At 48.6% G+C, this 26323-nt stretch overlaps 2 protein-coding genes across 4 annotated transcripts in view; both read left to right on the top strand.

The window, feature by feature from the left end:
- Window positions 1-26323, top strand: part of FGD5 (FYVE, RhoGEF and PH domain containing 5) — a 123273-nt gene that overhangs the window by 49238 nt on the left and 47712 nt on the right. For all 3 annotated transcript variants that reach the window (XM_045990351.1, XM_045990350.1, XM_045990352.1), the window contains exons 3-5: window positions 2273-2405; window positions 19359-19417; window positions 19530-19560. In XM_045990351.1, coding sequence (XP_045846307.1) covers window positions 2273-2405; window positions 19359-19417; window positions 19530-19560 — 223 coding nt within the window. The remainder of the gene's footprint in view (window positions 1-2272; window positions 2406-19358; window positions 19418-19529; window positions 19561-26323) is intronic.
- On the top strand, window positions 20751-22683 carry LOC123932754 (60S ribosomal protein L36a-like). Its single transcript, XM_045991342.1, has 3 exons — window positions 20751-20840; window positions 20925-20966; window positions 22119-22683. The coding sequence occupies exons 1-3, from the start codon at window positions 20751-20753 to the stop codon at window positions 22428-22430; spliced, it is 444 nt and encodes a 147-aa protein (XP_045847298.1). The 3' UTR covers window positions 22431-22683.

The following is a 26323-nucleotide window of genomic DNA, read 5'->3' as shown; positions in this document are numbered from 1 at the left end:
CTCTACAGGGAAGGGAACTAGGGCTCCTCCCGAAGACTGGTCCATGCAGGCACTTTCCTGAAGGAGGCTCTGAGCTCTCTAAAGCAAGTGTGGTGTTCCTCTGACCTCCAGTGGCCCCTGGGGGTGTAGTGAAGGGGCAGTGAAGGAAATGTAGGGTAGTCCTTGGAGGGGAGGTGCTCACATGCCTTCTTACACCACAGTGGTATAGGGCTTGCTGTAAAATCCACTGTTTGCTCTCCTAGTTTGAAAGAAAAGGACAACTAAGTCAATTCTGAAAAAGAAGAAAGAGGTCTGGTCAGAAGGGTAGCCAGTTGGATGGTAGAGTGAATTATGACTCACCCTGGGTCAGCACTTAGTTTGTGTATCTGCACACAAGAGCAGAACTATAGTTGCTACCACACACACATTTTGTCCATAGAAGCCCAGGCAAAAATAGGCCACCTTGTCCCTGATCTGCCTGACCTCATGACCCCAATGTGGACCAGGGGATGCCCGTCCTGCTCTTGACCCAGCTCCTTGCTTCTTGGGTTCCAGGTGTTCTGGAGATAGGTATCCTTGGTTCTGGCTGCCGCAGTAGTTGAAAAAGAGCTCCAAGGTGGCCCCTAGTGCCACTGTAGGCTAAGGCTCAGTTTTTCTGGCCCTGATGTCTCCTACCCTGGCCATGCTTCTCCCTGCCTGGCCCAGGGCTGTAGGTAAGAACAGTGTCCTTGCCCACATGAGGCCTGGGCTAGCATTGACCCAGCCTTTTAGCAAGTGAATGCTCCCTCCTCTCCTTCAGTCTGTCCATCCGTCTGCCCGTCCGTCCGTCTGCCCATCCATCCATTCATTCATCCATTATTCTAGCACCACATTGTGGCATTCCCAGAGGGCAGAAGTATTTGATTAGAATTTAATAAGACCAGGAGTGTCTGGGTGGCACAGTTGGTAGAATATCTGACTCTTGGTTTCAGCTCAGGTCATGATCTCGGGGTCATGAGATTGAGCCCCGCATCAGGCTCCATGCTGAGCATGGAGTCTGCTTGAGATTCTCTCTCCCTCTCCCTCTGTTCCTCCTGCTCATTCTTGCTCTCTCTCTCAAATAAATAAATAGATCTTTAAAAAAGAAAGACTTTAATGAGACCAAATTTTGTGAGAAGTTGTCTGGAACCACATTGCCTACGGCAGGAGAGAGCTACTGCAGGTTTCCAAGTAGGAGGGGGACATGGCCTGATCCCTGTTGTAGACAACCACTCCGCTGGGTGGAGAGGGAGGCCCAGAGCAGGGAGCAGAGCAAGGAGATGGTTGTAATGGGGTTAGAGCCTCTTCTGTGGGGATAGTTGTGAATTCAGAGAAAAGAAGGATTCTTCTACTCCAGGTTGGTTTGTTTTATGCTGCTTCTTCTGGAAGTTTGCTCATGCCATCACAGAGCTCCTGCTCCTGCTCACACCCTCAGAGAAGCCTTCCCTGACCTGTCCAAACAGTTCCCCCTTGTTATTCCCTATGAAAGCACTTCTTTCTTCTCTTTCACTATCATAATTTACGGTCATATATTCATGGTTCCTGCCTGGCATAAAGCAGGCAGTCAATAAACATTTATTGATTGAATGAATGAATAAATAAATAAATAAATAAATAATACAGGCAATGCCTATGTCATAGTCATAGTCATATGAGTTTGTTTTCTTACCTGTGCAAGCATTGATCCTTACAGCACCAGCAAGAAAACAAAATAGAAATCATTATCCACCTAGGTGGAAACTGATACTCTGAGTGGTGTCTTGTCCATGATCTAGCTGATGACAAGGCAGGGACCAAGGCCCAAAATGCACATCCTGAACCGTCCTGCATCACTGCATCCCTCATTCAGGCCCAGAGGAGCATGGCCACCTTGGGAACAGATCCTGCTGCCTGACCAGGCCAGTCCAGACTGTCGGACCAATCAGACTGAACATCTCTTGGGGTCACAGTTATTATTTACCCTCCAGCATCATAGTCTGACTCATATCTAACAGAGAGACAAGTCTCTCTTAGCATGTATAAGGGCACTTAGGCAGCAAAGAGCATGGCATGTTCAGGGAACCACCGGGAGGCCAAGATGGCTGAAGTGGGAGCACACAGGGACTTTTGGGCTTGTGTCTTATCTAGTTCTAGGTCCCCATGTAGGGCAGGCATGGAGCTTTGCACGCAGAACGCTCGTTAATGGCTTGTGACATTAATAGGGCTCCTGGTGTATTCACTTTGCCTTTGCTAGGCAGGGAGCTCTAACCCTCTCTTTCCTCTGCTCTGACCCTAGCGCCTACACGGAACCCTATAAGGTCTGTCCCATCTCGGCGGTGGCCCCCAAAGAGGACCTGTCATCAGATGAAGAGCAGGGAAGCTCGGAGGAGGAGGACAGTGCTCCAAGAGATCCCAGCCTCACCCAAAAGGTAGGATGCCCCACCCTGGGCAAGGGGCAGTGGGTTGTGGGAGGTCAGAGATGTAAAGGCCAAGAAAAAATGGTGAAGGATCCATTGTACTGGATCCCCTATTAGTGAGGAGGGACCCGTTTGCAAATAGCTGGCCCCAAGTTGGATACAGAGGCTGAGTCGTGCACAGTTGGGACTGCAGCGTTTAGACACAAGAGGAGATGCAGGGTCCTCCATTGATAATGCCGGGGTGACTACTCCTGCTGACTTCTTGGGTCTGAGGCAGTTTGGGTCTTCCCAGAGCCCTTGTGGCTGAAGTGACATAGAGCTGCGTGATTTGAATCAAGACAGACCTGGATTCTAATGACCTCAGGCCTGTGGGCCTCAGTTTCCTCATCTGTAAAGTGGGAATCATGAGGATAAGTTAAGGGAAGTGTGTGAGCTTCATTAACTGAAGACAGTTTGGGAATGAGAGTTGGTTTCCCATACCCTGCAGCAGTGCTTAGATGGGATATGGCTGAGAGGAGAGCTGTCACTTGTTTGGAGGCAGACAGTGGGTCCCTGTCTGATGTAGGGACCAAGTGGCAGCCCAGACCTCTCAGTGGGCATCGGGACATGGTGGTGATTACATGCGCTCGCTCAGGTGCACGAGAGCGCATGTTCACCTCCACTCGCTAGCTGCTTGTAGTCCTTCCACACACTGCTTCTTGGAGCTCGGGTATGTCTCGAAACAGAGAAGTGAAGAACTCGCCCAGAATCACTCGGCTGTTTATTCCACGTCAACTAGCAAATACCATGAGGGGCCAGGGGCCACCCCCACTGCAGGAAGACAGGCTAGGAACGTGGAAAGCAGCTTGACATTTCTCCCACCCCATCTCCTGGGCTTGTCTACAGAGGAGTAGCTGGGGAGGCCAAGGAGCGTCACCTCCTTCCTACTGGCCTCCTTCAGGCACCTCATCTGGTATCTGTCTCCCACTCTTTGTCATCCTGTCCTTCCACGGCTGGGGTAGGCCCATCCTGTTGATTAACGGCTACTCCTGTGGAAGCGTTCAGCAGAAGTGCCTGGCCCTTACCAAGCTTTGTATAGATGGTCATGTCTTTCACTTTGTTTTCATATCCTTGATTTCAGTTCATTTATCTCTCTGCTCAGGGTCTTCGTAAATTTGCCTCCCTGGGGCTGTGGGAATGCGGGGGGAAGGTCGTTTTCCCACCTGGCTCCTCTTCAGTCCTTCCCTTGGTGGCTCCTGACCCTTCCTCTCCCTCTCCGAATAGAGTGTGTTGTCTTCCACAATCCATGCCCCTTTACTCCTTACAGCGAGTTCAAGGTCAGTACCACTACCCATGTGGTGTAGTGGAGGACACAGAAATTAAGTGACTTGCTCAAGGCCAATCTGCTAGTGATTGAAGAGGTTGGACTCAAAATGAGGTCTGACTGGCTCCAAGCCCGGTGTGTGTTTGTTTTCCGCCTATAGCCCTGGAAGCCGCCTCTTATCTCTCCACTTCCTCCCCTCTTCCCAGAAAGAACTGTTGCCTCCTTGAGGGCAGGGAGAGGAGCTTTGAGTTAGTGGTGCCAGTTAGAATTAGAAATGGTTGTGGCTTTTCTGGGCATCCCCTGGGTCGTGGAGCCTGGGAGCAGATAGTTATTATTTGGGATTTGGTTCCCACTCTGAAGCTGGGAGTTGGATCTGGGTACCAGGCCAAGAAGAGTTGAAGGGCTGACAGAGCAGTGGGGCATCCCCTGTGCAACTTTCTGTACCTCAGGGTCCCCCACCGAGTGATGGTTCCCCGCCACAGCACCGGGTTCTCTGTCAAACCTTCCTCTGGGACCACTTGTGTCTCCTCTTCCAGCTGTGTTACCGTGGACCAGTCATTCCCCATTGGAGGACCTCAGTTTCCCCATCTGCAAAATGAGAACATTAATAGTAACTGGGCTGTGGGAGGGTTGAATGAGAGCACAGATGTAAAAGTGTTAGCCACGTAGTAGGGGCGTAATAACTATCTGGGAGGCGGAGGGGGAGGCAGAGAAGGGAGGGTCCTGTTTGCTCAGGACCACTGTAAAGACATGAAGTCCCAGGGCCCTGGACATGGGTGGTCATCTGGGTCAGCTCCCTAGGCTTGTGGCCTCCAGACCGCTGCATGGACATCCCCAGGAGCTTGCAAGAGGTGGGGTAGCATAGGGAACGAGGGGTTCAAACTCAACTTTGACACTTGCTAGCTGAGTCACTAGCAAATGGGCGATTTCTTAACCATTCTGTTCCTCTGTGTCCACTTCTGTAAAACTGGAAAAACAATCATGGTGCCTACTTCACAGTAGTCTTTAGAGTAAATCTGAGGAGACAAATGTCTGGCGCACAGTAAAAGAACACATGGAGGTCAGAGTGGGAGGGACCGTGGGTAGGACAGGGAAGCAACCTACGCAAGGTCCATTTGAGCTCAGTGACAATGGCAGGTGGCAGATCTGAAGCAGCTCCTGCCTGGGATAGGGACCTTTCCTGGAGCCAGAGCCGTGTAGAACCAATGGCCAGCCAAAGGCAGGGCCCACCATCATCCTGTCATTCTGAGAGCGCGGAGAGAGAAGCGTGCAACTCGACTCCTTGCAGCAGGTCGGTTCACCCTCAGGAGCCTAGCCTTCTCACATACCAGCTGTACTGAGCATCACTCCCCTTCTGCCCTCGAGGCTTTCATAATGCACCACAGTGGCAATCGCCTTTAAAATCTGGTTTTCATTGCATGAGGCGTGCTCTACTGGATTCTCCTCATAAAGTGAGGTGAGGGTACTCATTCCTAGTCCATGTGTCCCCGTGGAGGTAGCTGTGGTGTGCAGTTTGGTGTGTATCTTTCCAGAACCTAATTGGTAAATAGGTGATATTGTTTGTGGAGTTGTTTTCATATATTAAATCATATCAAACTGTAAGAAACCTGGCATAACTTGGTTGCGTTCACTCACTGGTATCTTATAGAGACTTTTGCACATTGGTACATAGAGTCCTAAATTTTTTTCTTACTGCTGTGTGGTATTCCAATTTATGAATATGCTGTCCTTTGTTTTGCTCTCCCCTGCTGAGGGACATTTACAATGTTTCTAATTTTTATGTTCCCAACAGTATTGCAGTGCACTTGTTCCCACACCTCCTTATGCACTAGCTTTTTTCCAGCGTAGATCTCAGAAGGGGATTGGTGGGTCAGAGAGGTGCATTTTCAGTCTGTGTACCTGCCACCACAGTGGACCCCCCCCAGAGGTCATGACTGTGCACCCCGCCCCCCAGCAGCCATCAGTGTGGGAGGGTTTGCCAACTATTGGAAATGTGCTGCTGTGAAGGGAGATTTCTGGAGGGAGCTCATTCTTTCATCTTCCACCATCTCTGAAACTTCTTTCCCAAAAGGCAAAGACCTCTCCCCTCTGTGCCTCCATCACATTGAGGGGGCAGGAGGATCCGGATTTCCCATCTCCAGCCACTTCCAAGGAGCAGACCTAGGGAAAGTGTGACTGATAGTGGAATTGCTTTCCCGGGGCCTCAGGAGGCATGTTTGGGGTTAGCCCCACCCTTCCTAGAGTTGGACGTAAAAACAACTGTAAGGTGGTGGGCTCCACTCTTCCAGATCTTTTGAGGTGGCCACATTAGAAGGAGAGAGGCTTGGAGCAGGACAGGAAGCTGAGCCCAGCTGTCCACCCGCCTGCCTGTCTGTCCTCTCCCTCTTCCACTCAGAGATATTCGGGGGTGTGGGTTGAAGGAAAGAGGGGGCAAAAAAAGAAAAAGAAAGAAGGACATAAAAATAGATCCAGCTGTGAAAGGAGACAAAGGCTGCCTGGCATGTCAGTCTTCCCTGAGAGCAAGCCCAGTGTTCAGACTAACTGAGACCTTTCAAGCTAAATACCAGCTCTCTGGAGACCAATCCGGGGGCTGGTGGCCTCTCCAAGCCACCTCCTCCCTCCACCTCCTCCTCTCTTTGTCTGAGTCCTGGCGTCACCATGTTTCCCTGACAGGTCCACCCTGGAGCCTGGGCAGAACTTTGCTCTGTCCTCTGTGGTGATGCCCTCCCTGGCCCTGCCCAGACAGGTCATCTTTTCCCTGGCTGTACCCGTGGTCCAGGCGGCCTGGTCTGGGCCTTATTGCCGGCCTCGTGCCCCTGGCCTTGCACCTGCCATCTCACTCTAGCCACCTGCTTGAATCCCAGTTATTTCTACTAGGACACTCCCCCACATGGCTAAAATTCCTACAAGTGCTTTCTCCATGCCAGTCTTCCCAACGCTTAGTGCAGCCCTGAACATTGGCTCTATGGCACATGCTCACTCCTAGCCCCTGGGAGGCCCTTTTACACCCGCAGAAGCTTCCTCGGGCTACGGCCTGTTCTCCTTCCCAGAAAACAGCCTGGTCCCCTGGTGAACATGAACTCCCTCCTGTCTGCATCTTCTCTCTGTATCCTCACCCAATTTCTCCGTGTCCCTCCTCTTCAGCAGAAATTTATTTACAAGTACTCAACTGAGCACCTACTATGTGCCAGGCACCCTTCCAAGGGCTTAAGACACAGCTGCCACAGACAGACCAGGTGCCTCCCTGCGCTGGGAGTTTCTACTCTAGTGAAGGAGATGAACCATCAGTTAGAAGGCTCCTAGGGTGGGTTTAGGCAGTGAAAGTGGTATAACATCAAACACAGAACAGACCTTGGTGGTGGGAGCAGGGTGCCAGGGGTGGGGCAAGGGGGGAAATTTGGGCAGAGAGGCTAGAGAAGGCTTTTTTTCCAATTAAAAAAATGTGTTAAAATATATGTAACATAAAAATCCACCATCTTAACTATTTTTAAGTGTGCAGTTCAGTGGCATTACGTACAGTCACCCTGTCGTACAACAACACGTCCACCCACCGTCCATCCACGGGACTCTTCATCTCCCCAAACTGAATCTTTGTCCCCATGATACACTAACTGCCCACCCCCTTCCCCAGCCCTAGGCAGCCACTGTGCTATTCTTTGCTTCTACGGTTTTGACTGCTCTGGGGACATCATGGAAGTGAGATGGGGTCATGTGGAATTTGTCCTTCTGTGACTAGTTTATTTCACTGAGCATAATGTCCTTAAGGCACATCCATGCTGTAGCCTGTGTCAGAGTTTTCTTCCTTTTTAAGGCTGAAGGATATTCTACTTGTATGTACACATCGCATTTTGTCATTCATCTGTCGATGGGGGCTTGGTTTGTTTCCACTTTTTGGCTATTGTGAGTAATACTGCTATGAACATGGTACACAGATGTCTCTTCAGGATATTGCTTCCAGTTCTTTTGTGTCCCCAGAAGTGGAGTTGCTAAATCATATAATTCTATTTTAAATTTTTTGAGGAACCGCCATACCATTTTCCACAGTGGCTGCCCCCTTTTACATTCTGGCCAGCAGTGGGGAAGGGTTCCAGTTTCTTAGAGAAGGCCTTTATGATGGGGAGGAAACTTTTAGCAGGGACCTGAATAGTGTGAGCCAGCAAGAACTGGCAGGGTCTAGAGACAGAGCATTCTGGACAGAGGACAGCAGCGCAGAGTCAGGAAGGCGGGAATGGTCCTTGAGAGTTAGACCAGGTCAGTAGAGGAGAGGGAGATGGGCTGCAGAGATTCTTTAGGACTTCCCTCAGCGCACAGACATTTTCAGGTCTTCCCCACTCCCCCACCTCCCTTACTGCTGTCATCCACCCTGTACAGTCTTCCCTGACCTCCATGAGCCAGGGTCTCCATGCTGTCCCCCAAGACCCTGACCCTCAGCTCTGGTGGTCTGCCGCCCTGGGAGCTCCCTCTTCCCCTGGTTTTCACTGGCTGCCTTCTCTCCTGGTTCTCTTCCCACCTCTCTGACTGTTCAACTCTGTGCCTCCCCACCAGGCACTTATTTCCCAAGGCCTGAGCTCTCCCATCCCCATCCATCTGTCATCCTGTGTTCTGCTTAGGCAGCCTATTCCAGGCCAGCAGCCAGCCCTACTCAGGTCATATTCCTGTAACTGACCTCCTGGTCTGACCTGTCTCTGCACCCCACACTCCAGCCTGCAGCTAACCTTTTGTCCCTTCTTGGAAACCCCACAGATACTGTCATCTCCTCTTATCCACAGTTTTGCTTTCTGTAGTTTCAGTTACCCATGATGACCTTGGTCTAGAAGCAAGTGATGCTCCTTCTGACATATATTCAGAAGGTCACTTAACACCATGCCACAGCGCCCGCATCATTTGTATCACTTTATATCATCATGTGGGCATTTTATCAGCTTACATCATCACAAGAACCAGGGTGTGTACAGTACAGTAAGGTACTGTATAACTTATTTTTAGAGAGACCACATTCACATAACTTTTATTGTAATCTATTATTATAATTGTCCTATTTTATTACTAGTTACTGTTGGTCTCTTACTGTGCCTACTTAATTTTTTTAAAGATTTTATTTATTTATTTATTTATTTATTTGAGAGAGAGTGGGTGCCCAGGCATGAGTAGGGGGAGAGACAGAGGGAGAAGCAGACTCCCTGTTGAGCAGGAAGCCCAATGCGGGACTCGATCCCAGGACCTCGGGATCATGACTTGAGCTGAAGGCAGACACTTAATCCACTAAGCCACTTGGGTGTCCCCTGTCCCTACTTTATAAACTGAACTTTATCACAGACGTATGTGTAGGAGAAAACATGCTGTCTCTAGGCACACCGCGTTTTACTGCACTCCACTGTGCTGTACTGCACAGATACTGCATCCTTCCCCAGTTGAAGGTTTGTGACAGCCCTGCACCAAGCGAGTCTGTTGGCACCATTTTCCAGCAGTATTTACTTACTTCATGTCTCTGTGTCTCATTTTGGTAATTCTCACAGTGTTTCACACTTTTCATCATTATTATATTTGTTGAGGTGATCTGTGATCAGTGATTACAACTCAGCATTTTGTAACAAAGTATTTTTCATTATGGCACATACATTGTTTTTTAGAGTAATGCTATTCATACTTAATATAGTATGGTGTAAACATAATTTTTATGCATAAATTTTATGCAAAAAATTTACTTGAATTGCTTTACTGCGATATTTGCTTTATTATAATGGTCTGCAAAGATCCACAATATCTCCAGGGTCATGTGGGGTTTGGCCCGATCTGTGGTTTCAGATATTCACTGGGAGTCTTTAGACATACTCCCTGAAAGGTAAGGAGGGTCTGCTGTACCTCTGACTCAGTGCGTCCCAGACCGAACTCAGCATCTTCCCACCCCCTCAGCCTGCTTCTCCTCTTGTGTCTGCCTTTCTGGGTGTTGGCACCAGATTCTAAAGATTTGAAATCCCTGGCATTTCGTCTTCTGTTGTCATGTGTTAATGACAGATCAAATGAAATTCAACAAACTCCAAGGCCTTTGGCCAGGCATCATGATGGATTCAAAAACAAGTTCTGTCTACTCTTCAAACCCACTTCAGGGTCTTTGCACTTGCAGTAACCTCCCCCTGAAGCACTCATCTCACCCTTTGCACAGCTGGCTAAGGGTTTCACATTAAATGTCACCTCCTCAAAGAGGTCTCCCCTGCTCATTCTGCAGTGCTGGCTTGCAACATTCCTGTCTACTTCCTTCCTCATACTTATCTCAAGCTGTGATTATGTCTTTCTTTTTCTGCTTACTTGCATGCCATTTGCCTTTCCCTGTAAGAATAGCTCCAAGAGGGCAGGACCACATTTCTTTTTTCCTTTTTTTTTTTTTTTTAAGATCTTATTTATTTATTTGAGAGAGAGAGAAAGCACGCACACAGGCTTATACTCACTAGTGGTGGGTGTAGGGGCAGAGAGAGAGGGAAAAGCAGACTCCACACGTAGCAGGAGCTCAATTCAGGACTTGACCCCAGGACCCCGACCGAGATCTTGACCTGAGCCAAAGGCAGACGCTTCACCAGCTGAGCCACCCAGGCATCCCAGTGCCATACTTCTTTTTACATTTGTGTCCTCACTGCCTGGCACACAGAATAGTACTCAGTCAATATTCTTGAAAAAACTAATAAATAAATGAATACATTAGACTCAGTTCGTGCAGTCAAGTAAGGGAAACAAACTTAGATGCATGACAGTTTAATAAAATGAAAACCCTTGTTTCGTCCTGTATAATTTACTTTGCACAGTGAGTGGCAGAGCTGGGAGCCAGCCTGCCTTCTCACCAGCTCCCCAGTAACAATGCAGAGGGTGTGACGGTTCGGCAGAGTAAACAAGGAACCTCTCAAGGCAGTGGGAGCAGAGGAGGGTAAGGGATACAGACTCTTAGAGACCAGGGGCCCAGGTCTGGAGGCGGCCAGGACACTGGGTTGTCCCACACCCCTTGTTCAGAGTCCTGGAGGTCTTGGAGGCTGTCTGGAGCCAACAGGCTGGGTGTTGAGAGGATGCCCTGACCTCAGAGAGCTTGTTCTGTGGCTGATAATCCTCTCCACTATGTCTAGATGTGCCCGTGGCCCTAGTGTGGTATTGGGGCCACCATTACACTCACCCTCCCTTTCTCCTTCCTGGCTTCATGGCAGCTACTCTGTATACCTAGTCTATAACCCTGCTGCCCCGAGTTGGCCGTGGAGACCTGCAGTACCCCAGGCAACCCCCAGACTCAACACATCAGGATCCCCAGCAGCATGTGTCTGCGCCCTGAAGTTTGAGCTCCAGCCTGTGTACATCAGCTGGCCAGTCTGTATGGAGCCCCCATAGGGCCCTCAGCCCTCTGACATGCCAGGAAAGAAGCCGGCGAGCACCTAGCCATGGAGTGAAAAAGCTGTTGACATGTAGTCTCTAAACCTTACATTTATGTTTTATCCTCTTCTCTGAATGTCATATCTCATGAGTTAAAAACAGCAGTTGCCTGTGAGATAGAACAGTTGTGCGGCAGCCCCAGCATCCTCCACTGTGTGAACTAAGCACTGAACAGGGCAAGGGGCTGAAGTCTTAAGAGTCAGGGCAATCAAGGAGGCTTCCTGGAGGAGGTGAGGCCTTAGTGTTCCACAAAGGAGAGTAGGATGTAGTTAGATGGAAAGGACAAGGAGGGTACATAGAATGCACAAACAGACAGCATGGAATCTAGCCATTGACTGAGTTCTTGAGGTCATGGCTGGTCCTTTCTCAGCCTGAAGGGAGATGGTGAGGACAGAAAGACCAAACATCTTATGAGCCATGTACTGGCCTTGTCAAACAGTGAGAACTTGCCAGTCATGTTACGACTACTCTCTTATTAGGATTCGAGAAGCTAAGAGAGCTGACAGGATCATTTTGATATCACTTTGTTTTGTTTTGTTTTTTATTGTGGTAAGAACACTTCGCATGAAATCTACCCTCTTAATGTCCGTTGATGGACGAATGGGTAAACAAAGTGTAGTCTGTTCATAAAATGGAATATTACTTGGCCTTAAAAAGAAAGGAAATCCCGTCACATGATACAGCATGGATGAACCTGGAGGACATTGTGCTAAACGAAGTAAGCCAGTCACAGAGGACAAATGCTGCATGATTCCATTTTCATGAGGAACCTAAAACAGTTGAAGCAGAGAGTAGAACGATGGTTGCCAGGGGCCGGGGGAGAGGGATATTGAGAGTTGCTATTCAGGGATATAGTGTCCCAGCTATGCAGGAGATTGCTTTGTCTTACAGAAGGAAAACTAACGCTCATTGAGAAGTCGTCGCCTGCTATGGGTTATCAGCAGGTTCGAGGTGAAGCCCACAGTAAAAATCAGGTTTCCTGATCTCTCATTCTGGGCCTTCCCAGATAACATGCTGCTTCTGTGAATGTATTACAAACTGCCTCCAGAACCAAAGATTCCTTCCAAAACTAAAAGTTATTTAAAGCATCCAGGCCAGGGCACCTGAGAGGCTCAGTGGGTTAAGCCTCTGCCTTCAGCTCAGGTCACGATCTCAGGGTCCCGGGATCGAGCCCCACATCGGGCTCTCTGCTCGGCAGGGAGCCTGCTTCCTTCTCTCTCTCTGCCTGCCTCTTTGCCTACTTGTGATCTCTGTCTGTCAAATACATAAATAAAATCTTTAAAAAAAAAAAAAAAGCATCCAGGCCAAAGCCAGACTCACAGCAGCCTGGCTTCAGGAGTTAGAATAAGACAGGTGTCAGTGTGAACTGGAGGCAGCCACTGGGTCTTGGGGGTGCCAGGGGACTTCTGTATGGTCCCACCTTCTCCCCCCCCCCCCCTCCTCCTGGCTGGTGTTGCTCTCTTTCACCATCTTTATCCCTTCTCTGCCTCCTGTGGAAGCACAGCTGACAGCTAGGATAAAAATGAGCCATGTCTCCCTGAGCTCCTCTCTCTGAATTTCCCAGCAGCCATTAAAGGCTGTGCTGGAAACCCCAACCTGAATTCCCAGGGGAAAGACAGTGTCTGTGATGGTAGTGCCTAGAGGAACTTCAGAGAGAGTGCTGTCCAAGAGTCTGGTGCCACCTGTGGTCCTGAGCACTCTTCCTTCTCCAGATATGACCTCAGAACACTCCAGCAAGCCCCCTCACTGGGACCCTTGCAGGATTTCCCCAGGGCTTCAAACAGCCTTCGAAGGCAGCCCCTCCTCACTTCTGGGTGGATTTTTCTTTCAATGGGCTATGTGGCTGAGGAGGCTGGCAAGTCTGGAGCGGCAGGATGCCTGCCTTGGTGCTCTGTGCCCCCTCAGGTTTAGTGTGTGATGGAGAGACACCTATGGAGATTATAAGGAAGTTTGGGCACAGGGACCTTCAGGAACTGAAAAGGCCCAGAGGTAGAGAAAAACAAGGTGTAAAATTGAGTTCCGTGGCACATGGAGGAATGCAGGAGAGGTATCCGGAAACGGTCTCTAGGCTGAGTCACAGGCAAAGGGTAGGACTTTACCTGTGCCTCAGTTTCCTCATCTGCAAAATGGAAGTAGTAAGAATACTACCTTGCTCATAGGTTGTTGCGAGGATTCAGGGAGAACACATGTAAAAAGCTAGAGCCATTCTTCACACATACTAAGTGTCCAGTGAATGCTAACTTTTCTATTAAGTAGTAGTAGTAGTTGTTGTTGTTGTTGTTACTGCTGTGTTACAGGTGAGGCTCAGAGAAGAGAAATCACTTGTATAAGGACATAGGTGTAGGAAGGGTTGGAGCCTGGGATTTGAACCCAGGTCTTCTGACACCAGAGCATAGTCTCTCAGCATCTTTCTGGATAATGAGTTCTTTCTGCAAGTGCTAGGGAACCACAGGAGCCGCTCGGAGTTGTAAGTGACAACAGAAGGTGGCCACCATGACCTAGGATGGATTGGAGTAAGTGAAAGACTGGAGCTCCCCAAGGACTAAGAGACAAGTCCAGTTGAGGGTGGAGGGATGCTAGGAGCTCTGGTCCAAGATGGGGACCAGAAAGCTCATCACTTCCGAGGTAGGGCAGTTCTGAGTATGGATAAGGTCCAGGCTAGGTGGAGCGGATGTACATGTGGCCGGAGTCTTCAGAGAAGAAGGTGTCAAGGAGCTGAGAGGCAGAGGGTCCTGGTGTGGAGAGTGGCATGCCCCGGCAACCACAGATAGGGAGAAGTGAGCCAAGTGCCAAGACCCAGGACATGGAGCTTGGCCAGGGGCTGGCAGAGACAAGCATGGAAAAAAAGAGGTGGCTATTTAAAGGCAGGGCAGATGTGAACCCAGGAGGCCTGTAAGCTAGGAAGGTGGTGAGAAACCAGGAGCTTTGAGGATGGTTTCTTCCTCTGCTGCAAAGCAGGACATTGGGACCATCCTGAGGGCCAGGCCATAAAGCCAGGGGTTTGTTAGCCTGCTTTTCACAACAGTAATAATTAATACTGTGATTGTTGCACAGTGATAATGATGCCCCCTTCCTCTGTGGCTCTTCACTGAGAAGAGATTTTTTACTTACAATCCTGTATGAGCTTTGCAATAGCCTCTCAAACAATAGTTGTCAAAACCTTTTGGTCTCACACCTCTCTCTCCTCTTAAAAATGACTGAGGACCCCAAAGAGTTTTTGTTTCTGTGAGTTTTATCAGTCAGTATTTGCCACATGAAAAGGTAACACTGAGAAAAATTTTAAACATCTTTTCATTCATTTAAGAATAACAGTGATAGGTCTACCACATGTTAACATAAATGGCATTTTTTTATGAAGAATAACTTTTCAAAAAAACTTAGTGAGGAGCATAACATTGGTTTTTCATTTTTACAAATATTCATGTCTAGCTTCCTAGAAGATAGCTGGATTCTCCCGGCTGCCTCTGTGCTCAGTCTGTTGGAATTGTTGTTTGGACCAACTTCACAGATAAGTAATCAGAAAAGGGAGACAGAACCCCAGAGGTTTTCAGGCCATGGTTGGAACACTGCTCTTCTAGAAGGAAGCTAAGCAGCCACAAGTAATAGCTGGAGAAACAGGCATGGAGACGGACTAGGACTCCTAGCTGTTTCTGGGACTGCTACCAAGAGGGTCCCTAAAGGAGGACTAGCCCTCCCAACCTGGTCCCAGAAGAGCCAGGGTTGACCGGCTGGTTTGCCTGGGGCCTGGGGAGGAAGTTCAGGACTGGGCGGCCCTGGGGAACTGAGAAGATAAGCAGCCTCGGCCTTGGGCAGAGGGGCGGGCAGTGGCCTGATGGAACACCCACAGCGTCAGCCTGAGAAACGCGATAGCACAGGCCCTGGCGCCCCCACCCCCACGCTCCTGGGAGGAACCCTGTTCCCAGAAGTCTGTCCCTGGACACTGCCGTCAACCTCGGAGTTCATTTCCTGGTTAAACAAACATCTATATTAAATGGCCCAGTTGGGCAACGCCCAGTAGCAGCTTCTGAGGAGAGCCCCGGGCACATGGCCTGCTAGGCCCCCTTCTTGTCTGGCTGGTGAAGACACATCCATCATCAGCAGAGTCACTAAGGCAGCACGGCCCCGTGCGTCCCACCCAGAGTCTGCCCGTCTGGCAGGAGGGGTTGGGAAGGACGTGCAGAGTGGCCCGTGCCCCAGCCCTACCAGAAGTCTGCCCCTGACAGCTTTGAGATTGAAACAATGGTCATGGTGGCAACTCTGAAAGTTGGGGTGGGCCTGAGCACTCCCAGCCATCGTCTCTTCATCTCGTCCTGGCAGGGTGGGAGTGCTGACCCCATCTTCAGGATGAGGACACAGGCATCTGTGGAGGACTGGCCTGGCTGGGATGTGGGTCCAGGCATCCTGGCTTCCAGCAGAGTTCTCTTTCCTGTGTAGCATGGTGGGCACTGCTCCAAGGGTCAGAGGTCAGAGAGAACCGACTGAGAGAACTAACCTGGGCTCCTGCTGGAGTGCCGGGCTCCTGCCACCTCTCCAGCACAGGTGAAGAATAGGTGTTTCCCGATTTGAAAAACCCTGCCACCTGTAATGAGCAGAGATGCCATTTACCATCGAGTGCTTACTGTGTGCCAGACGCACTGCCAAGTGCTTAGCTGTTAAAGCCAGCCTGCCTGGTTTTGCAGTCAAATGCTCTGCCGCTGAGCTATACCCCCGCCTGCCTGGCTTTGGATTTTGGCTCTGCCACTTACTAGCACCGACTTTGGGCAAAGGTTAGAACGTACCTGTGCCTCAGTTTCCTCATCTGTAAAATGGAGGTAATAAGAATAGTACCTTACTCATAGGTTGTTGGGAGGATTCAGTGAGAATACACGTAAAAAGCTTAGAGTCATTCTTAGCACATACTAAGTATTCAGTGAATGCTAGCTGTTCTGTTATTAAGTAGGTATTATTAATATTATTATTATTATTATTACCACTGCTGTGTTACAGTGGGGCTCAGAGAAGAGAAATGACCTACTCAAGGGCATAGGTGTAGGAAGGGGTGGAGCGCAGAATTTGAACCCAGGTCTTCTGACATCAGAACATGAGCTCTCAGCATCATGCTGGGTGACAAGTGAGAATTGAGTCACAGGCCCCTGGGAGATAGGAGGTCATCTTATCTTCATTTTATAGGGGAAGAATCTAAGCTTGAGATCTCCTGACCCCTGTCCTTTCTCTACAAAGTCATTCTCTTGATGGAAGCTTGACCACAGGGTTTCCTAGCTGTTAAGACTTGTCCTGGCAGAATATATTTTCCATTGCAAGGGTTTTGTTTACAAAGTCTTTTTACATGTGGGACTCTGCAGGAGCCCCTGCTTGGGAGGAGTGAGCTACACTTGTCCACAGAGCCCTACACTAACCCTGCAGATGCAGAAGGCAGACAGTGAGTCACGATTCGGTGCCTGCGGGAAGGCGGGAGGCCAGGTGAGACTAGAGGCCTCTGCAGGCCTTGCTGTTTCCCCTGCTGCTCCACAGATGCTATGACAGCCCACCAAGAGGCAGCAGTGAGATGCAGAGGGGAGGCTGACCTAGGGCCCAAGTTCTGCCCTATTCAGGGGACCTTGGAGAAAATGAAATCTCCAAAAATACTATGCTGCTTAGCTAAGCAACATTGAGGGATGGAACAGCTAGAGAAGGGAACTCATTTATTGGATACCTACTGTGTGCCAGGCACTGTATCTCATTTCATTTATTTATTCAGTTGTTGATTGAACATCCCCTGTGTGCAAAGATAGTATCAGGTAGTGTGGCTGCTGGTATAAAGAAGAGCATAGCAAGACAAAAGCTTCTAACAAGTGGCTCTCAATCTCACCCCAGGACATTTGGCAATGTCTAGAAACGTTTTTGGTTGTCACAACTTGGGGTGGGGACTGCTTCTGTCATCCAGTGGGTAGAAGCCATGGATGCTCTTAATGATGCTACGGTACATAGGCCTTCCTTTGCAACCAAAGCTGCCTGGCCTAAAATGTTGGTAGTGCCAAAGCTGAGAAATCCTGGGGTGAAGAATGATTTGGGGTGATCTTTAGGTCAGGTGGTCATGGATGGCCACACTGAGGATGACTTTTGACTGAAAAAGTCAGAGAATAAGAATGAGATCTGGGAAAGTCTATCACGTGCAGAGAGAACAGCAAGTATAAAGGCCTTGAGTCAGGAATCTGTCATCAAGAAGACCAGTGCACGAGGGGAGCCTGGGTGACTCAGTGTTGAGCATCTGCCTTCGGCTCAGGTCATGATCCCAGGGTCCTGGGATTGAGCCCTGGATCAGGGTCCCTGCTCAGCGAGGAGCCTGCTTCTCCCTCTCCCCCGCCCCTGTTCGTGCTCTCTCTCTCTCGCTATCTCTACCTCTCTCAAATAAATAAATAAAATCTTTAAAAAAAAAAAAAAACCAGACCAGTGCACAAGATCAGGCTGATTACTCTCCACCGTATTTCGGAAAAAACTGAGTCTCAGAGGAAATAGTTTGCCAGCTGCCATACAATCACACAACACAGGAGTTGGGATTTGAACTTGGATATGCTTCATTCCAGAGTCCCTTTGCTCTCCACAGCCTCAACTGCTACCCTCAGAGGAGCAGCAATCAGCCTTCATTGTGCAGTTCAGACCACTCCCCTACCTGATCCTGTCGATTATTTTTTTTCTTAGTCCATCTCTGAGCACTTGGTTCCATCCCTGATTTCCACCTCAATAACAAAAACCACAAAGATAATGATAGCCATTATTTCTGCCCGTGCACCAGGCTTTAGTCCACGTGAGAGATGCCTATATAGATACAGACACAGAGATAGAGAGATACCTGTCTGTATATGCACTCATTCAGTCTGCACAATATGCAGGTGTTAGGTACCCTTATTCTGTTGTGCCCATTTTACAGATAGGAAAAATGAGGTATAGGGAAAGGCTAAATGACTGTTTCAACTAGAAGGCAGAAGTAGGATTTGAGCTCCAACTACCTAGTTCCAGATTCTCTGCTCTTAACCAAAACACTGTTGCTCCCTCAACAGGTCGTGAGTGTCTGGTCATAGATCATTCACTCAACCAGCAGCTCCTTGAGTTTAGGTACATGTAAGTTCAGCATAGAAGGGAGTTTACAGGTCAATTCACTCACATATGGGAAGACTGAGGCCCAGCCTCAGAAAGTGACTTGTGCACGTTGTACCAGGAGAGCTGGAACCAGAAACCTGGTGTCCAATCCAAATGCCCTCTGATCTGCCGTGAGCCATCCCACCCGCAGCCTTGCCTGCACATTGCTGGCAGCTGCTGTCTGTTCAGACTGCCCCATAGTGTCTTTGTCCTTCTGGATCCCAGCCAGCAGTGTCTGATATCTGTCAGGTTCGGGGCCACAGAGGAGGCACCTGCTTGTGGCAGAAGGCCCAGACATCTGTTTCAGCCCCTGCCCATCCTTCCTAGACATAATCTCAGTTAATCCCAAATCCTCCAGGTGCAGAATTTGGGCCTCAGTGGGTTAAATGGCTCACCTCCTGAGGTCAACCAGGGTAGTTAGTGCTTCCCAAGTGGAATGAACATTTACACTTATTCATCCTTTCATTCACTCATTAATTTCTTTCAGTCAACAAAAGCAAGCCTACTGTATGTGAGGCACTGGTCGTGCAGGGGTGAAATTTAGGGTTCCTGCCTTCCAGAAGAGACATAATTGGTATTCTGAGAGGAGGATGCCCCAGAAAGGATATCTGATCCAGCCGGTTCAGGCAGGGGATCAAAGAAGGCCCCTTGGAGGAGGTGATGGATACCATGGCTAAGTCTTAAAGGATAACTGGGAATTAACTGGACAGAGAAGGGGAAAAGGACACCAAGAGGACAAAGCACATGCAAAAGCAAGAAGTAAGAGCCCTCTCTGTGTGCAGAGAAATGCAGGTGGTTCAAGGTTGGTAGACCTGTGGGTGGATGCCAAGATCACATAGTCATGGTAGTGGCCACCTGGTGAGAATTTACTGTGTGTTGGGCAGAGTGCTGAGCATTAGCTTGACAACCTTCCAAGTTAGAAGCCTTCAATATCCACATTTGCAGATAAGGAAACCAAGGTACGTGAGGTTGAAGATCTCACAGGTTGTGAGTGTCAAGGAATGGGCTGAGAAGTACATGGAATTTGCCTCCAGCAGTTTGCAGGTCCTTCTGTAAACCCAAGGCTTGTGGAGGTGGGGTCTCCCTTCCCCTCTCTGAATTGGTTCTCTCCCTCCTGATCACTCTGTTCCCTCTTACAGATGGAAGGACAGTCTAGAGCCCACGTCATCGCACAGGAACTGCTGTCTTCGGAGAAAGCGTGAGTCCCCAGTCAGCTGCCGGTGGCCTTGAACTTGTTAACAGAACATCACCCCTCCCTGGCTTACACAGGATGGGAATTAATGCAAACTCAACCCTCTTTCCCTCTGCAGATATGTGGAGATGCTCCAGCACTTACATCTGGTGAGTTAATCATTTCTGTTGTCCAAAACCTATTGCCCTTTTACAAGGCTATGATGTAAGAGGCAGAAAAGCAGCAAGGAGACAGAGGTGATTTCGATGAACAGAGGCTTGACAGCAGACAGATATCCACCAAGGCTTTTTGTGGACATCTGTCTCCTGGTTCCTGTGCTTCAGGGGGTGAATAGCACTGTGCTTTCCATGGGTATGTCTCTCTACCTGGACTGGGGGTCTATTAGGGGCTGTGCTAAGGTTTCTGGAGGGATGTTTGCAGTTTCCTCAGCCCTCTTGCTGAGGAAGGTGGAAGGAGGACAGATGTAGTTCAGGGTCATTGTTGTGTGTGCGAGTTTAGGTGAGTGTGTGGTTATCCATGTGTGGGTGCATGCATGTGTGTGGGGGTATATATATGTGTATGTGTGTTCAGATCCATCTGGAGAAGAAGGTATGTTAGCACAGTGACAGAACAGCTTGGGTATAGAGAGGCTTTCTCAGTCATCTCAGCACTGGGGCAGTTAACACCTGAGCCGTTGGAGAGGAAATCCTGTGGACTTTCTGAGGAAAGGAGGCCAGATGTGGAGACTGCCTGGGTATCAGGCACTGCCACCCCTTCCAACCTGCAAAACTGCCTGGAAGGTCTCCCTTTGCAGTCAGTTCAGTTCACTTCAACAAACATTTTTTGATGAATTCTGAGCTCTTGTGTGACAAGAGCTGGGAAACAGAAAGTCAGGTCAGACAGGTCCTTTCCCAGGAGCTCTCTGGCCAGCAAAGAAGCCAAATCAGTAAAGGAGAAATTATCTAGAGCACAGGGGGAAGGACTGGCAACCTGGGGGAATCGTTCCCCGAGGTGGTGACTTCTGGGATGAGTCATAAGGAGGAATGAGAGAAGAGGGTACAACAGAGATGTGGGAAGTGAGGTAGCATCAAGGGCACCTGCTCCCTGAGGTCTCTAAGCCATTTCCAATCCCCTAGTAGTTTAGTATCTAATGCCACACTGTTCTGCATTGTTCACCACATCTATCCAAGAACATCAGAGCTGGGAATGTCCACCCTGGACATAATGTCTGTGGTGACCTAGAGGTCCAGAGAGAGTGACTGAGCCAGGGTGAACACCCTATGCTCCCAGTGCACAGTCATGTGTTAATCCTGCATCTCCCAACTGCCTTCGGAGCTCTCTGTAGCAAGGACCTCTCTGGATGCAGCAGAGCCCCAGCACCAATCCAGGCCTCCTGAAGAATCCAACTGAGGTCCCTGTCAGTGACATCACCCTAGTGTCGCATTGCTATGTGAGCAGGGGCCCCCAGGTCCCCAGAAGCAGGACAGAGCACTACTCTGGTCTGTGCGCCCAGGGCCTCCTTTTTGCCCTTTAGGATGAAAGGTTTGTATTCATTATTAAACCCAAAAGCCCTCAGGTATGAAGTGTACCACCCTCTTAACACCTAGAAGATCTCTTTAGAAAGGGCAGGAAGAGTCACTCTCCTGTTTTTGTTTTTGTTTTTTTCCTCTCTCACTTGCCTCTGAGCTGGCAGCATGACAGAGAGGCTGGGCATTTTGTTTTATGACTTTATTAAGAGGGTTTTAACTGGGAAACTTCCATCTGTGTTTGCACTGCTTCCTGCCAGTTGGAAAGATGCTGAAACCACTGGTAATCCATAATAATATCCTGAGGAGGAAAAGAAAAAGAACCCATAAAAGTCACAACTCTTAAGCTAGTTTCGGGAAATTGTGGTCCAGAGCTCCGTTTATGATGTCAGTGTGTATGGGGACAGAAGTGGAAGAAAAGCCCCAGTGTGAATCCAAGTCCTAGCCAGGGACATGAGTCCAAAGGAGACCCGTAAACTTTGAGACATTCTCCACCACTCCCAGGCTGGATCCATCTCCGAGTGCTAAGATTAGCAGGTTATCTCTCAGAATTCCTCCTTACAAATTTGATGGTATTGAAATCCCAAGGCTGCCCGGAGATGAGAAGGGCTGATCGTGTGTTCTGAACCTCCCCAGCTAGAAGGTCCCTGGCTCCATTATGCTGTTTTGAGGGGGGATGGGGTGGCCTGTGACCTTCTATGTTTGTGATTCAACCCAGTACTTGTGAACTGATAGACAGAACTAACTCAGGGATTACTAAAAGTTCTGGTCATCAGGAATTGAATCCTAATAAGCAAGATCCCATTTTTGCATAGCCTATTAACTAAAATGGATTTTATATGTTTATTTATTTTATTGACTTAAGATTTTATTTATTTATTTAGGGGGGCTGAGTGGGAGAGGGGCAAAGGGAGAGGGAAAAGCAGACTCCCTACTGAGCAGGGAGCCTGACTCAAGGGGCTTCATCCCAGAACCATGAGATCATGACCTAAGCTGAGGTTAGCCACTTAACCAGATGAGCCACCCAGCCACCCCTATGTGTTTTAAATGTTTGTGAAAAAAGGCAAAGAAGATGCATCAACTGTACTTCAAAAAAAAAAAAAGATATAAGAATTTTCCATATATTTTAGATACTAGACCCTTGTCAAATATATAATTTGAAAGAAAAAAAAAAAAGAGGTGAACTTTCCATGGCGATATAGCACTCTCACGAACATGTGAACGTTCCTAAACGGACTTTCTGCAAGAAGTATGGCAAGCACCAACCCCACAAAATGACACGGTACAAGATAGGCAAAGACTCTCTTTATGCCCAGGCAAAGCAACATTATGACAGGAAGCAAAGTGGCTATGATGGGCAGACTAAGCCGATTTTCCAGAAAAAGGCTAAAACTACAAAGAAGATTGTGCTGAGGCTTGAATGTGTTGAGTGCAATTGCAGATCTAAGAGAATGCTGGCTATTAAGGGATGCAAGCATTTTGAACTGGGAGGAGATAAGAGAAAGGGCCAGTGAATCGGTTCTAAGCTTCATATTTTGTCATATTATGAGGACAATAAAATCTTGAGGTTATGTTCACTTCATTTGGTTGCTGTTGGTCTTTTAAGAGGGAAATAAACTAGTGCCATCAATAAAATTCTCCTCGTGGGGCAGTTTATGGTTGGAAAAAGAAAAAAGAAAAAAAAGAGGTGAAGAATATTTGACTGAGACTGTATGTGGTCCACAAAGCCTTAAATATTTATGGTGTGGCCCTTTACAGAAAGGCTTTGCTGACTTCTGGTTTAAAGACTTCTTTCTATCCTTCCAGGAACCCAGTCATAAATGCATTCATCCCCCTGCCCATCTATCTGTATAATCAAATTCTCGCCCAATCATGTAGCCAGCTTTTCAACCACTCATCTGTCCTTTAATCGGTCTATGCCCCCTTATGCCACATCTGTGTTCCTGTTCATACCCTCCTTCAGTTCATCCACTATTCAGAGGTCTATCCATCCTTCCAGCCATCCACCCATCCTCCCGTCCACCTGTCCACTCACCCACCCACTCACCTATCCATCCAACCAGCCATCCACCTGGCTTATTCCTCTTGAGTCAGACATCACAGGATTTTTAACCATGCCTGTGGCACTGAGATGGGCTTTCAAGCCCCAAAGATAAATAACACCTAGAATCTGCCCTTGAATAAGTGTCTCTCATTTGTGGGGGAAAGGGTGGAGTGGGGAGGAGAAATAGGTGGACAGTTATGCTACTCCACAGTAAGTATAATTTGCACAACTATAGTTTTGCGCAAAATCTGCAGGAGCATGGGGGAAGGGAGAGACTTATTCCCCTTTGGGGTATCTAAGAAGACTAGTAAAAGAGGTGCCCCTAAGATAGACTTTGAAGAAACCTGATGGAGGACGGCACGTAAGGCAGGTGGTCAGCATGGAAATCCTCACAGACCTGAAGGTACATGTTATGTCTGGAGAATGGTGCATCATCACACATGGTTAGAACATGGATAAGTTTGGAAAGGCAGGTTGGAGGTGGACTTGGGGGTTGAATGATTTGTCCAAAAACCAAGTACCTGAAATGCCAGGCCATGGCATTTATGCTATTTCTTATATGTAGTGAGTCATTATAGACCTTGAACAGTTAACGTCCTGTGGATATCCTCAGTGCTGTGTTTCCTCATAGTAAAAAAAAAAAATCCCTCCCTAGCAAGAGCTGAAAATTCCTACCATGGGTTCCTCCTTTGGCCTAAGGCACTGAAGCCCTTTTCAGAAGCCAGTCTGCCAACAGGGAGAGGTAATCCTGGAAGTTATCACCATCTGATTCCCCAAGAGAGGCCCCTCCCCTAAGAGGCCCATCAACAAGATCTGATCCCTCCCCACCTACCTCTCTGGCACTGCCTCCTACCACTTTTGTTGTTCGCTTCAGCAACTCTGGGCCTTCCCACTCTTCTTCACACTACAGATACATTTCCATTGCATGACTTTTCACGTGCTTTTCTGCCGCTGGAATGTCCTACCCCGATCTCATAACCAGTTCCTCCTCCTCATTCTGCTGTCAGCTCAAAGAAGTGGTGACCAAAACTTCGTGGCAGAACAACCATGTTATTATGCTTGCAAATTCTCTGGGCCAGAAGTTGGGACCAGGCAAGGTTGGGAGAGTGTGTCTCTGCTCCGCAGTGTCTGGGGAGGACTTCAAGACCAAGGGAAACTTGATGGCCAGAGGTTAGAATCACCCCAAGTGTTATCTTTCATGGCTGGTGGTTACTATTGGCTATTGTCTGGGACCTCATTTGGGCTATTGACCAGAACACTTACTTGTGGCCTCTCCATGTGGTCTCTCTGCTTGGGCAAGTTTGGGCTTCCTCACAGCATGGTGGCTGCATTCCAAGACTTGGTGTCCCAAGAGAGAGCCAGGAGGAAGTGCGTGGCATTTTATGTTCCCGGCTTAAGTCACGTAGCACCACTTACATCATACTCTATTAGTGGAGACAGTCACATACGTCTACCCAAGTTCAAGGGGAGGGGATAGTTTCCAGTATCACTGGGAGAAATACCAAGCTTACATTGCATAATGACCATGTGAGATAGGAGATATTGTTATGAGCCATTTGGGGAAAATAAAGTCTGGGTCAACTGGAAATCAGTTGGTCAAAGCTCAGGTCAACTCAGTGGCTGTGCTTCTTATATGTTCATTCTGGGACCCAGGCTAAAGGGACAGCAGGCAACCAGGGAAGGCCCTTCCCATGGTGATGGCAGGGAACAAGCAGAAACACCAGAGGGCTTCTGAGATTCAGTCTCATGACTGACCATCATCACTTCTGCCCACATCCCATTGGCCAAAGGAAATGCCATGCCCTTGCCCAAAGATGGGGGTAGTGATCTGCTCTCCCTATGAAGAGGCCATGGTAGGGGTATGGATGCTGGGGGAGGGTAAGGAACCACAGCTATGCCTCCTCTTCTGCACCGTCTCATACTTCATTTTATTTTCTTCACGGAACCTTTCATATCTAAAATCATCTAATTTATGTATTTGTTTACTTATGTTGTATTTTCATTTTTGTTCAGCTCCAAATACTTTCTAATTCCCCTTGTGGTTTCTTCTTTGACCCATGAGTTATTTAAAATTATGTTGTTCCATTTCCAACTATTTGTGAATTTCCCAAATTTTCTCTTACTGCTGATTTTTAATTCTATCCTGGTTGGAGAATGTGCTTTGTATGGTTTTAAATTTGTTGAGATTTGGTTTTGGCCTGCTATGTAGTATATCCTGGAGAATGTTCCATGTGTGCTTGAAAAATGTGTGTTTTCTGCTCTAGCTGGTGGGTGTCCTATAGATGTCACTTAGGTCAGGCTGATCGATGGTGCTGTTTGAGTCTTCTGTATCCCTGCTGGCTTTCTGTCTCATCCTCCTGTCCCTTACTGGGAGTGGGGTGTTGCTTACTGAGTTGTCTCTCTCTCGCTTTCATTCTGTCCACTTTGCTTCATTTATTTTGGGGCTGTTGTCAGGGGCTTATTTACCGTCTTATCTCCCTCACTAAACTCAGAGCTTGTTGAGGGCAAAGAGCTTGACTGGTCCCATTGCCAGTGTCTTGTGAGGCCTGGTACACCATCAGGGGTCAGTAAATATCTGATGAATGAGTGATGGTGGGGTTAATCCTTCCAGTAGTCTTACCACTTTTTCAGTCAGAAATCTTTCCCAAGCACCTCTGGGAATGTGCTGGGTACTGGGTCCTTGCCCTTCAGGAACTGACAGTCTAGGAAGGAGACAAGCACAAAAGGGACAATGTTAGTATAATGACAGGGGTGTACTGAGCCTGAGAAGTTCAGAGGAGGCCTCCGTCCGAGTCTTCTGGAGGCTGGAGAAGGATTCCCAGAGGAAACATGTCTAGGCTGAGACCTGAAGGGTGGGGAACAGTTGGCCAGGTGAGGAAGCTTGTACCTGGCAAGAGGATTTGCACGTGTGAAGGTCTGGAATCCAGTTAGAAACTGGCATCTTTGGGAGCTGAAAGAAGTGTTGCATGGCTGTGGTGTGTGCATGAGTGACAGAGTGGTGAGACGTGAGGGGCAGAGTAGGCAGGGCCCCATGAGTCATGTTGGGGGTTGGGTTTGAGGCACTGAATGTCTGTGGGGAGGCCATTGGGTGATTCCAGCAGAAGGGGACACTGGACTTGAGTACTGTGGGCAGATTGGAGGGTGATGTGCTTGGTGATTGCTGGCTGTAGGGGGCAGGAGAGGCAAAGAGGGGTCCAGGCTGACCTCAGATATCTGACTTGTTGACTCACCAGAGCAGCAAATGTTGGAAGGGGTCAGTCTAGACACAGGGGTGATGAGTTTAGTGTGGGTTCTGTGAAGCGTGAGGCGTGGGGGAAGGACATCCCAGTGATCTGCTGGGCACAGGATGTGCACCAGAAGTGA

The sequence above is a fragment of the Meles meles genome, chromosome 20 (genome assembly GCF_922984935.1).
Source record: "Meles meles chromosome 20, mMelMel3.1 paternal haplotype, whole genome shotgun sequence".
Taxonomy (NCBI): Eukaryota; Metazoa; Chordata; class Mammalia; order Carnivora; family Mustelidae; genus Meles; species Meles meles.
Note: the sequence above shows the minus strand (reverse complement) of the source record. Positions and strands in the feature narration are given on the sequence as shown.

Coding starts and splice junctions, on each gene's coding strand:
- LOC123932754 (XM_045991342.1), top strand. CDS start 20,751: ATGCAGCAGAGCCCCAGCACCAATCCAGGCCTCCTGAAGAATCCAACT. Junction 20,841..20,924: donor CCCTAGTGTCGCATTGCTAT/GTGAGCAGGGGC, acceptor TTTGCCCTTTAG/GATGAAAGGTTTGTATTCAT. Junction 20,967..22,118: donor TTAAACCCAAAAGCCCTCAG/GTATGAAGTGTA, acceptor ATGGCGATATAG/CACTCTCACGAACATGTGAA.